This window comes from Pongo pygmaeus, chromosome 13 (assembly GCF_028885625.2).
Source record: "Pongo pygmaeus isolate AG05252 chromosome 13, NHGRI_mPonPyg2-v2.0_pri, whole genome shotgun sequence".
Classification (NCBI taxonomy): Eukaryota; Metazoa; Chordata; class Mammalia; order Primates; family Hominidae; genus Pongo; species Pongo pygmaeus.
The window spans coordinates 82416763-82429649 of record NC_072386.2 but is presented as its reverse complement, the minus strand read 5'-3'; the positions used below and the strand labels follow the sequence as shown (position 1 = coordinate 82429649).

The following is a 12887-nucleotide window of genomic DNA, read 5'->3' as shown; positions in this document are numbered from 1 at the left end:
TGCTTTGGGACAAAATGCACTTTAGCTAATACTTTTGCTTAAAATTTTATGTTTAATGGCTCACTAGGCAAAATTTTGCTCTCTTGATGCTCTAGTAATGAACTGTTTCACTATTTTACAGAGTACTTGTGATTTCACGTATTTTTGCTGAACTCGTAAAAGAGACATTTGGATGGTGGATTAACCAGAACACTAACATTCTGTGAAAAGTTTCAAATTGGAGAATATTGAATTTTCACCCTAGTCCAGCAGCTCCGCTGCTCACTTAAATACAGATGAATGAAGACCCCATTCGGAAAGACACCTGGCCAGCGGTCCAGAGCTGATGCAGGTAGGCATTGCGGTTCTACACATATTTAAATACATACTTTAATATAATTCATTTCAAACAAGTGTAAAACTGGGTACTTTCACATAATAGCTAGTGAAAAACTTTGTGATTTCTAGTATGTTATACACATATGCATATATTAAGAAGCAGATTTAAGTTTCTTGAAAAGGAGGTAGTCACATGAAATTTCTGTATAATCCTCTAGCAGCTTATAAATGTCTAGTAAATTTAGCAAATGAATTGTAAATATCTGTTAATAAGATTATAGTAAAAGGAGTTTTTTCCGGAAGAGTTAAAGTGAGGTGACATGAGTTGGATTTAGTGAGATTTAGTGTACTGAGAGCAGCTTTTAGGAAGAAAGATAAACTTGGAATTTCTTGTGTTTACTTGAAAGAAGTTTACTGGTGTGGAAATTCTAATAAAAATTACATTCGTTCTTATTTTTGTGGCACATAGCTAGTATAACTCGAATAGAAGTTAGTCTTTGCCTGATTTTTAGCGCGCCCGCCCCAATAAAGATAAACAAAATCTTATAGAATACCCTATAAAATAGGTAAGTCATACTTTCTTTGGGACTTGAAAAGCATTCTTCTCCATTTCAGACATATATTGGAATGTTGAAAAAGAACAGTTTAGGGTTCTTTGACAAATGAATCAGAATTATTCTATAAAAATTATTATTAATAGTACAAACTTAAGTGATTTAGAACAACTTCTTCTATTTATTTACTACAGTATTTGGAGTTCCGTTGTAGAAAAACCACAAGAATTAAGATTTCTAAGTACCCTTTATCTTTATTTTAGCTGCTTCTTTATAAAGATAATATTCATTTAAATATTTAATATTTGTCAGTAAGATTAATTTGAGTTGGTGATGACTGAAGTTTAAGGCATAGGAGAGATTACTCAGAATCCTAGCCGTTATTAGCTGTATAAAGATGGACACATTTCTTAGTCCTCTTGAGCCTTAGTTTTTCTCATCTAAAAAAATAGGACTTTTTTTCTTTTTTTTTTTTTTTGAGACGGAGTCTCGCTCTGTCGCCCAGGCGATCTTGGCTCCAGGTGATCTGCAACCTCTGCCTCCTGGGTTCAAGCGATTCTCCTGCCTTAGTCTCCCCAGTAGCTGGGATTACAGGCATGAGCCACCATGCCCCGCCAATTTTTTTGTATTTTTAGTAGAGATGGGGTTTCGCCACGTTGGCCAGGCCGGTCTTGAACTCCTGACCTCAGGTGATCCTCCCGCCTCGGCCTCCCAAAGTGCTGGGATTACAGGTGTGAGCCACTGCACCTGGCCAAAAAATGGGACTATTAATGTACCTATTGGGGTTAAGGACTAAATGAGATGTGAGTCAAATGTTTAGGTAGTTGCCTGGCACTTTTAATAGTGTTATTATTGATCATAATGTTTAGAATAAGATATTTTTATTTCTTCTCATTAATTGAAAAAATTGCTGCCAAGTGTTTATTGACTGGTGAAACCTCCCAGGTCTCTGTCATTTGAAATAGTAATTCCTTTTCTAAAGTTCATATATATACAACATACAGCATTCCAAATTCAACATTCATTCTTTTTTTAAATTTCCATTTTTATTTTAGATTCAGAGGTACATGTTCAGGTTTGTTACAAGGATATATTTTATGGTGCTGAGGTTTGGGTTTCTATTGATCCTGTCACCCAGATAGTGAACATACTAGTTCCAGCAGGAAGTTTTGCAGCCCTTGCTATGTCCCTCCTTCCCTTTGGAGTCCCTGGTGTTGATAGTTTCCATATTTATGTCCACATGAACCCAAGATTTAGCTCCAGCTTATGAGTGAGAATATGCGGTATTTGGTTTTCTCTTTCTGCATTAGTTCACTTAGGATAATGGCTTCTAGCTGCATCCTTGTTGGCTGCAAAGGACATGATTTCATTCTTTTTCATGGCTGTGAACATTGCTATTTTCTTTATCGATTTTGAAATCATCTTGTGAGGAACCTAGCAGGCCGAGTAAAGTGATTTGTAATATGATATAAGTAACTAAAGGAGCTAAACCAAAAGATTTTATTTTTTTAAGGGTGGGATTGTTAATCCTAACAAGTACTTTGATATTACATTTTCTTATTCTTTGATTTTTTTTTATAGCATATGGCATAGGCTTAAAGACAAAATAGGTTCTGTGTAAATCCTAGTTGGCGTGTTAGATATTTTAGCATAAGAGTCCGTGAGGTTATTTTTTAATGTTGTGTAAGAAGATACAAGAAAGACCAAAGTGTTTTTTCCTGCCTATTCCTCTCTCTTTTTTAAAGAGACAAGAGTCCCTCTCTCTCACATAGGCTGGAGTGTGGTAGTATGATTATAGTTCACTGCGGCCTTGAACTCCTGAGCTCAGGTGGTCTCTGCATCAGCCTCCCGACTAGCTGGGACTACAGGTGTGTGCCATCAAGCCTGGCTAATTTTTTTGTAGAGACAGGGTTTCGCAGTGTTGCCCAGGCTGGTCTTCAACTCCTGAGCTCAAGTGGTCCTCCTGCCTCAGCCTCCCATAGTGTTGGGGTTACACTTAATGAGCCAGTGTGCCTGGCCTCCACCTATTCTCTTATGTAATTCAATACAACACAGCACCTCTGGTCACCCAAATGTGGGAAGGGGAGGAGTTGCTTCCCACCAGCAATCAAGCAGTTCTGCAGCAGACATCATTTCACTTCAATCCAATTCTGATACTCTCCACCTGGAGACAGCATCAGATCTCATAGGTTGAGGGCTCAGTCCCACAAGACCACTACTTACTTATGATGCCAGTTCAGATGCATATCTGGGCCTCTGGAACTTCTGGTCCGAACAGCCGTAAATTGGAGTTTCCACAGCCCTGTCCCTGGGCTCAATTAGTTTGCCAGAACAACTCACAAAACTCAGTGAAACACTTAACTTTTACCAGTTTATTATAAAGGATATTACAAAGGATACAGATGAACAGCCAGATGGAAGAAGGAGAGATGCATAGGGCAAGGCATGCAGGAAGGGGCATTGGTGCATCTACCCCCCCTCCAGGAACCTTCAGATAGTGTTGCGCTATCTGGAAGCTCTTCTAAACCCTGTCTTTTGTGGTTTTTATGGAAGCTTCATTGTGTAGGCATGATTAATTACATCAGTGGCCATTGATGATCAACTCAACCTTCAGCCCCTGTCCCGTAACAGTGGGTGGTTGAAAGTCTTGATCCTTTAGTCATGCTTTGGTCCTACTAGAGACCAGTCCCCATCCTGAAGCTGTCTCTGGTTATCCCATTAGCATACAGAAGACACTTACCACTCCAGAGTTTCCAAGGGTATTGGAAGCTGTAAATCAAGAGGAGGAGGAAGGCCAAATATATATATTTCACAGTATTACAGAAGTATACCCTATTTTGGAAAGATTGCTGACCCCAGGATCAGTATTGTTTATAAAATAGAGTCTTAATCATTCTTCCTGTTAGCATAGACAAATGCTCTGCTGCTTTTAAGTCCCTGTATCAGTTACCAATGTGTCTATTTGCAAATGAAAGAAAAATCACCAAAAAAGGGTTTTGTCTCAGGCAGCAAGAAGCCCAGGTAGGCATTTCAGAGTTGGTTAGGTAGTTCAGCTATGCCCTCAGGCAGGTATCATCTCAAAGCCTTCTTCACTCACATGGGCTGATAGGACTTAAATAGCCTGGAGCTTTAGCCACCTGGCCTCCTGGGGCATCTCTTTTCTTATGGGGACCTTTACATGGAGGCTTCCAGATAGTATCCCTAAGAGAAACTGTCACAGCTGTGTGGCCTTTATCTAGCCTTGGAACTTACACAGGTTCACTTCTACTGCATTCTGTTCATTGAGGCAGTCACAAAGGCTCACCAAGTTTCCAGGGAGGGGGCATAGACACTATACTTCATGGGAGAAGTAGCAAAGAATTTGTGGCTATGTTTTAAAACTGCTGCAGTGGTAAATAGATTGGGTAGGCAACTTCCAACATCTGCCATGACCCCCAGTACCTGTCTTTAACATAGAGGGTGAATGATTGAGGAAATATTTGAAAGTAATAATTTTATATTTTTTTAATCTCATTCACATATCAGGAATTTCTATTTTGAAAATAACTACGTTTATCTGTGATTATGTTGAAATTTAACTGGTTGCTAAGTAGCAGTTTATGCCTAATGACATTGGGTAACAAGTACTATTAGGGTATATGGTAAAATTTTTTTCACATGTTTTCCCCTGGTGTTAGCTTCCATTTTTAGTATTTTAGCAAGGGTTGCAGTATTTTCCTTTTATGATATATTTTTTTCTTTTCTTTTTTTTTTTGAGATGGAGTTTTGCTCTTGTTGCCCAGGCTAGAGTGCAATGGCACGATCTTGGCTTACTGCAACCTCTGCCTCCCAGGTTCAAGCGATTCTGCTGCCTCAGCCTCCTGAGTAGCTGGGATTACAGGCATGCATCACCACACTCGGCTAACTTTTTTGTATTTTTAGTAGAGACGGTGTTTCTCCATGTTGGTCAGGCTGATCTCGAACTCCTGACCTCAGGTGATCTGCCCGCCTCGGCCTCCCAGAGTGCTGGGATTATAGGCGTGAGCCACCATGCCCGGCCCCTTTTATGATATATTTTAATCATATTGATGGTACAAGGAATATCAGTCATAGATGCTCATGTACCTACTACTCAAATTTAACAAATATTTCTCTCTCTCTCTTTTTTTTTTTTTTGAGATGGAGTCTCGAGAGCTGTGTCGCCTGGGCTGGAGTGCAGTGGCATGATCTCGGCTCATTGCAACCTCCACCTCCTGGGTTCAAGTGATTCTCCTGCCTTAGCCTCCCTAGTAGCTGGGATTACAGGCATCCGCCACCATCCGCCACCATGCCCACCATGCCCGGCCAATTTTGTATTTTTAGTAGAGACAATTTTGTATTTTTAACTGAGAACTCCCAACCTCAGGTGATCCACCCGCCTTGGCCTCCCAGAGTGCTGGGATTACAGGCGTAGGCCACTGTGCCCAGCTTTGAGTGGCATTTTTATTGCTCATTCTTTGTGTGTGTCCAGTGGGTTTTATTCCCCGTTCTTTGGAAACTTTTAGAATTGGCTTTTTATGTTTTCTGGAACTTTATGATAATGCCTGTTAGTGTGTATCTTTTTCATTTATTGTTCTAGGCTTTCAATCTTCAGATTAATCCTTTAGGTCAGGTACAGTGGCTCATAAACTATAATCCCAGTGCTTTGGGAAGCTGAGGTAGGAGGATCATTTGAGGCCAGGAGTGTGAGACTGCCTGGGCAACATGGTGAGACCCCTTCTCTACAAAAAATTAGCTGGGTGTGATGGTGTGTGCCTGTAGTTTTAGCTACTCAGGAAGCTGAGGTGGGAGGATCACTTTGAGCTCAGGTGTTGCTGCTGTGAGCTGTGATTGTGTCACTGCATTCCTGCCTGTCCAGACAGAGACTGTCCAGAAAAAAAAAAAAAATAGATTTATTCTGTAATTGTGTGGAATTTTATGTTTCTTCTTTAACCATCTCCGTTTTTCTTCTTTCTCTCTGAAATGCATGCTACTTGGATATTTGGCCTCTTAATTTGATTTCCATCACCCTCCCCTGCGCCCCCGCCTCCCCCGCCCCCAGTCTTTTTTTGAGACAGAGTCTTGCTCTGTCGCCCAGGCTGAGTGCAATGGCATGATCTCGGCTCACTGCAACCTCCACCTCCCGGGCTCAAGCAATTGTCCTGTCTCAGCCTCCCAAGTAGTGGAATTACAGGCACGCGCTACTGCCCTGGCTAATTTTTGTATTTTTAGTAGAGACAGGGTTTCACCATGTTGCCAAGGCTGGTCTCGAACTCGTGACCTCAGGTGATCCATCCGCTTCTGCCTCCCAAAGTGCTGGGATTACAGGCGTGAGCCACCCCGGCTCCTTTTTTTTTTTCCTTTGAGACAGAGTCTTGCTCTGTCACCCAGGCTGGAGTGCAGTGGTGGGATCTCAGCTCACTGTAACCTCTGCCTCCCCTGTTAAGCTGTTCTCCTGCTTCAGCCTCTGGAGTAACTGGGATTACAGGTGTATGCCACCATGCCCAGCTAATTTTTTCTTTTTTCTTTCAGTAGAGACGGGGTTTCACCATGTTGGCCAGGCTGGTCTCGAACTCCTCATCTTGTGATCCGCCTGCCTCGACCTCCCAAAGTGTTGGGATTACAGGCGTGAGCCACTGCGCCCAGCTCATTTTCCCATTCTCTGGGGGAGCTTATTGACTTTATATTTTCCCACCTTTTCAGTTTTGTTTTTTGTTTTTTTTATTTCAGTCAGCAACTTAATTTCTAAGTGCCTTCACTCTTTCTCCCCCATTTTCTTTTATCCAGGCTGGTTTCAAACTATTGGGCTCAAGAGGTCCTCCCACCTCAGCCTTTCAGGTAGCTGGGAATACAGGCATTTGTACCACTGCACCCAGCTTTTTTATTCTCATACTTGTTTATTTCATAGATAGACGTAGCTTATGTTTCTGGGGATATAAATTACTTTTTGTTTGTTTTGAGATAGGGTCTCGCTGTGTCACCCAATCTGGAGCACAGTAGCATGATCTTGGCTCACTGCAGCCTCAAACTCCCAGGCTCAAGAGATCCTCCCACCTCAGCCTCCTGAGTAGCTGGGACTACAGGCGTGAGTGCCACCACGCCTTGCTAATTTTTGTATTTTTTTGTAGAGATGGGGTTTCGCCATGTTGCCCAGGCTGGTCTTGAACTCATGAGCTCAAGTGATCCACTGCCTTCGTCTCCATAAGTGCTGGGACTACAGGCATGCACCACTGTGCCTGCTTATAAATTGCTTTTTAAACAGCCTTTCTAGTGTTAGCCTTGTTGCTTACGAGTTTCTTTGTGTCTCTGCTATTAGTCTCTGTTTCATTTGGAGGCTTTCCTTGAGTCTCTTGATCGTAGGATGATCCTCTAGGAAGTCATCAAGATGATGGCAAGCTGTCTGTGAGGAAATGGCTCTTGTTGCCTGGACTTCTTCTGCCTTATTGGGGAGTCTGTGAAATGTTTTCTTTGGAGATAGATTGTCAGATGTCCTCCATAGATGATGATCACTCATCTCTCATATTTTCTTATTTCTCTTTTAAGTTTACATAGTCATATTTCTTTACCTGCTGCATCCCCAGACACGACTGTCATATCAAACTGAGCTTATAAAATCTGCAGAGCAACAAGGAGAGTATCACCTTGGTGGACTCTCAGTGAAATTTTCAAAGAAAGAAAGATACGGTAAGTCCTCACTTAATGTCATCCGTAAGTTCTTGCAAACTGTGACTTCAAGGAAAACAAAACCAGTTTTTTTTTTTTTTTTTCTCATAACGTTATAAGGAAACAACTTTTAACATTGAACTGACAGCGTTTGAGGACCTGCTTTATGTTGTTTTGTGTAAAGTCTCAGTTTCCAAGAACCTATCGATAGTTAAGTGAGAACTCAAGGGGAGGAGTGAGTCATAGTGTTGGAAGTCAGGAAGTATGATGTAGATGGGGATTGGTTTAGAATTTCTAATCCAAATGAGGTGCTGGATCAGACATTGGTCTTTATCATTGGAGCATCTGAGTCTACACAAAGTTCACTTAAAATAGTTGGTCTTACTTTGGAGCATGTGCCTGAGTAAGCCTCTATTAAACAGATTTGGTTGTATTTTGTTTCTCTTGCATATTATGGTTTAGTATAGTTTAACTGTTTTAGAGTCATAGAATAGTTTATTTTATAAATTACGGTTCTATTTTCTTCAACAAATAGATACAATAAAGCTATATATTTTAAAGAATCTTCTGTTTTCCACTGGAAAGTCAGTGATGGGTGATATAACTCCCCTTTTGGTGACAAACTGATAACAGTATCCAGTTATTATGTACCCATTAACTTTACTTTTTCTGCTTAACAGTGTGTGTTAAGCAGTATGTAGAGCTCTAGCAGTATGTAGAGCTCTTCCTCATTTTTTTTTTTTTTACAGATGAATAGTACTCCATTGTGTGGCTGTACCATATTCATTTGGTGTCCATTATTACTGGACATGTGAGTTGTTTCTACTCTTCTGCTCTTACAGATAATAGCTACAATGGGCTGGGCGTGGTGGCTCATGCCTGTAATCCCAACACTCTGGGAGGCCGAAGCGGGTGGGTCACTTGAGGAGTTTGAGACCAGCCTGGCCAACATGGCGAAACCTCACGTCTACTGAAAATGCAAAAATTAGCTGGGCATGGTGGTGGGTGCCTGTAATCCCTGCTACTTGGGAGGCTGAGGCAGGAGAATTACCTGAACCCAGGAGGCAGAGGTTGTAGTGAGCCAAGATCACACCACTGCACTCCAGCCTGGGTGAAAGCGTGAGACTCCAGCTCAAAAAAAAAAAAATAAAATAAAATAAATAAAAGCTTATCTTTTTCAGTATGTCTTGCTGTTGTGTCACTGGATAAATTTCTGGAAATAGAATTGAGTCAGATCTTAAATTCATGTATAATTTTGTGAGATCTCACCAGATTCCCCTCCATCGACTCTGTATTATTTTGCATTCTTTTTTTTTTTTTTTCTTTTTTCTTTTTTGGAGATGGGATCTCACTCTGTCACCCAGGCTGGAGAGCAGTGGCACGATCATGGTTCACTGCAGCCTCGACCTCCTGGGCTCGAGCGATTCTCCCACCTCAGCCTCCAGGTAGCTGGGACTACAGGCATGCACCACCATGCCCGGCTAATTTTTGTATTTTTTAGGGTTGTACCATGTTGACTAGGCTGTTCTTGAACTCCTGAGCTTTGTGGGCCGTGGTGCCAGGCCCATTTTGCATTCTTACCAGCAATAAAATGTGTAAAGAGTTTCTCTCTTCTCACAGTCTTGCCAGTGACATATGTTGTCAAATATGTGGTTTTGTCTGTCTTGTGGGTGAGAAATGGTGTCTCTGTGCAGTTTTATTTGTGATCTTGGCTTGTAAGGGCCTACTTGGCCTTCCTTTCTCTGATATTACATCTATTTTTCTTCATTACTTGCATAAGGTTTTTTTACATCAGTGTTATTAACCTTTAATCTGTGATAGGGGTCATTTACCTTCTTACACTTCTGTTGTGTGGAGTCAGTTTCTTGGAAACAGCCTTCCTTGAGTCCCTGGTCTCTCACTCCCACCTGTATGGGTCTGTCAGCCTATATCACATAAGTCTTGCTTTGGAACCTTCTGCTCTTCTAGGTTATATCTATGGTTTCTCAGATCCTATGTGTTTATGTTGCTTTTCTTATTTCCTGAAGGGTATCCTTCAGTAACTTCCAAAGAAGATGTGTATGAAATATAAATTTTAGCCCATATATGTGTGGAAATGTATATACTGTCAGTTAATAATTTACCCAGGTATGAAGTTCAGAGTTCAAAATCATTTTGCTTCAATATTGACAATATTACTCTCTTGTCTTATTGTTTTCTAGCCCAGTTTTGTTTGTTTTAAAGAGATGGGGTCTAACTGTGTTGCCCAGGCTGGACTTGAGCTCGTGGGTTCAAGTGATCCTCCTGCCTCAGCCACCTGAGTAGCTGGAACTACAGGTGTGCTCCACAGTGCCTGACTTTCTAGCTCAGTGTTGATGACAGAAGAATAAGTCTAGACTAACAGTTCTTAAACTTACAATCTTTCTACAGTTTTAGAGTTGCAAAGAGATAACGGGCTCTATTTTTTTAGAGCAGTTTTAGGTACTCAGGAAAACGGAGTGGAAAATAACAGTTCCCATATATTCCTTTCCCTCTCAAAGTTGCAGCACACCCTGCCCCATTCCCGCCCCAGCATCTCACAGTGTGGTGTATTTGTTAAAGTTGATGAACCTTCTTTGACATGTCATTATCACCCAAAGTCCATAGTTTACATTAAGGTTCATTCTTGGTGTTTCACTACCCTGAAAATCCCTTGTTTTCCCATTGTTCTTCTGTCTCTCACCCTTAACCCCTGGCAAGTGCTGATTTTTTGTTGTCTCCCTAGTTTTGTCTTTTCCAGAATAACGTCATAAAGTTGGAATCATACAGCGTGGAGTCTTTTCAGATTGGATTCGTTCACTTAGTAATTAATATGCACATAAATTTCCTCTGTGTCTTTTTATGGCTTGATAGTTCATTTCTTTTTATCACCAAATAATATTCCACTGTTTAGATGCACCAGTTTATTTATCCATTCACCTACTGAAGAAACATCTTGGTTGCTTCCAAATTTTGGCAGTTTTGAATAAAGCTGCTATAGGCTGGGGGTGGTGGCTCACACCTGTAATCTCAGTATTTTGGGAGGTCAAGGTAGGCTGATCTCTTGAGCCGGGGAATTCTAGATCAGCCTGGGCAACATGGCAAAACGCTATCTCTACAAAAAATACAAAAAGTAGTGGAGCGTGGTGGCTCACACCTGTGGTCCCAGCCACTCGGGAGGCTGAGGCGGGAGGATGGCTTGAGCCAAGGAGGGAGAAGCTGCAGTGAGCACTGATCATGCTACCACACTCCAGCCTGGGCAAACAGAGTGAGACCCTGTCTCAAGAAAAAAAAGAAAGAAACAACACAACAAAACGAATGAAGCTGCTATATATATCTGTGTGCAGATTTTTGTGTAGGGTTATTTTCAACTCTTGGATAAATATTGAGCAGAACTCCTGGTTTATGGTTAAACGTATGTTTACTTTGCAAGAAATTGACAAACTGTCTTCCAAAGCGGCTGTACCATTTTGCATTTCCACAAGCAACTAGCTTTTGGTTTCATTGATTTTTCTCTATTGATTTTGATTTTCAATAGTAGTGATTTCTGCTCTAATTTTTATAATTTTATTTTCCTATCTTCATCTTGGATTTAATATTCTCTTCTTTTTCTAGTTTCCTAAGACAGAAGCTTAGGTTATTGACTTTAGCTCTTTCTTTGGCTGGGCGTGGTGGCTCAAGCCTGCAGTCCCAGCACTTTGGTAGGCTGAGTGGGGCAGAGGTCAGGAGTTCAAGACCAGCCTGGCCAACATGGTGAAACTTTGTCTCTACTAAAAATAGAAAGATTAGCTGGGCGTGGTGATGCGTGCCTGTAATCCCAGCTACTCGGGAGGCTGAGGGAGAATCACTTGAATCTGGGAGGCAGAATTTGCAGTGCATCGAGATCATGCCACTGCACTCCAGCCTGGGCCACAGAGCGAGACCCTGTCTCAAAGATTTTTAATTGCTATAAATTAATTCATTAATTGCTGTAAATTTCTCTGTAAGCACTGCTTTTGCTGAATGTTGGTAAGTTATGTTTTCATTTTCACTTAGTTCAAAATATATTTAAATTTCTCTTGCAGTTTCTTCTTTGACCCATGTGCTTAGAAGTATGTTGTTCAATCTCCATGTATTTTGAGATTTTTCAGCCATCTCTCTGTTACTGATTTCTAGTTTAATTACATCGTTGTATGACAGCATACACTGTATGATTTTTATTCTTTTAAATTTGTGAAACTGTTTTACAGTTCATAATGTCGTCTGTTTTGGTGTATTTTCCGTGTGAACTTGAGAGAGTTTATGTTCTGCTCCTGTTGGGCGAAGTAGTCTTTAGATTTGACTATAGATCAAATATATACATTAGATTTGATCTATAGTCAACTAGATTTGATGGTGCTTGTTGAGTTCATCTATATCCTTACTGATTTTATGCCTTCTGGATCTGTCCATTATTGACAGAAGGATGTTGAAATCCATAACCATAATATAGGTTGAGCATCCCTAATCCAAAAATCTAATATCCAGAATACTTCAGCATCTGAAACTTTTTGAGTAACTCACGTGATTCCACAATTGGGTGATGAAGATTACATTAATACTAAAGAAAAAGTGCCTGTTGATGACATGGGGAAAATGTGTGATGGGCTTATTGGAGGACTAGAGCAGGGTGCATTTGTAACACAACAAGAAACCATGTCAATTTATACGATCGAAGAGAGACTTTTAAGACAAAAACTTGTTCATGAGGCAGTTGACTAGAGGAAACACTTTAAAAAACCATCCAGTAGAATGCTTGCTCATTCCTAAGGACCCACTTCCTGGCCCCTCAACTGCTTCTGATATTTTTTTCTCACCTAAAAAAATAAAACACACAAAACACAGAATTGTAGGTGGAGAGTAAAGGCAAGCTGTTGTTTGTTGTTGCTGTTAATAGCTGATACAGATATTCTGGCGCTGCTACTGTGCTGCTTAGATATCCTGAACACATTATTTTTTCACTGTATTAATGGTATGCTCTATTTTTTACTGTTAAGAACTTACGTGTGAATTTGTGTAAGAGAATGGTTGCTGTTGGTAGCATATAAATTCAGTGTCAGGAATGATGATGATAACAAACACAGATTGTCCACATGGGTTGAGCTAGTGACACCTTTGCTTTCTGATACTTCAATGAGTATAAACTTTGTTTTATGCACAAAATTATTTAAAATATTACATAAAATTACTTTCAGGGGGTATATAGAAGGTTTATATGAAACATAAATAAATTTTGTGTTTAAACTTGGGTCCCATTCCCAAGGTACCTCATTTTATACACAGATATTCTGAAATGTGAAAGACTTCTGGTCCCAAGCATTTTGAATAAGAGATACTCAA

The 12887-nt window shown here is 40.5% G+C and overlaps 1 protein-coding gene across 14 annotated transcripts in view; it reads left to right on the top strand.

Annotated features, from left to right (window-relative positions):
* SPIN1 (spindlin 1) overlaps window positions 1-12887 on the top strand; it is an 89025-nt gene that overhangs the window by 38092 nt on the left and 38046 nt on the right. For 7 of the 14 annotated variants that reach the window (XM_054500782.2, XM_063649676.1, XM_054500779.2 and 4 more), the window contains one exon: window positions 122-331. The exons of 1 other annotated variant lie outside the window; for it this stretch is intronic. In XM_054500782.2, coding sequence (XP_054356757.1) covers window positions 280-331 — 52 coding nt within the window. In that variant the 5' untranslated portion in view covers window positions 122-279. Of the gene's footprint in view, window positions 1-121; window positions 332-7412; window positions 7554-12887 lie in introns of all 14 variants that reach the window. 6 more of the 14 variants (XM_054500777.2, XM_054500776.1, XM_054500773.2 and 3 more) reach the window with 1 other exon arrangement.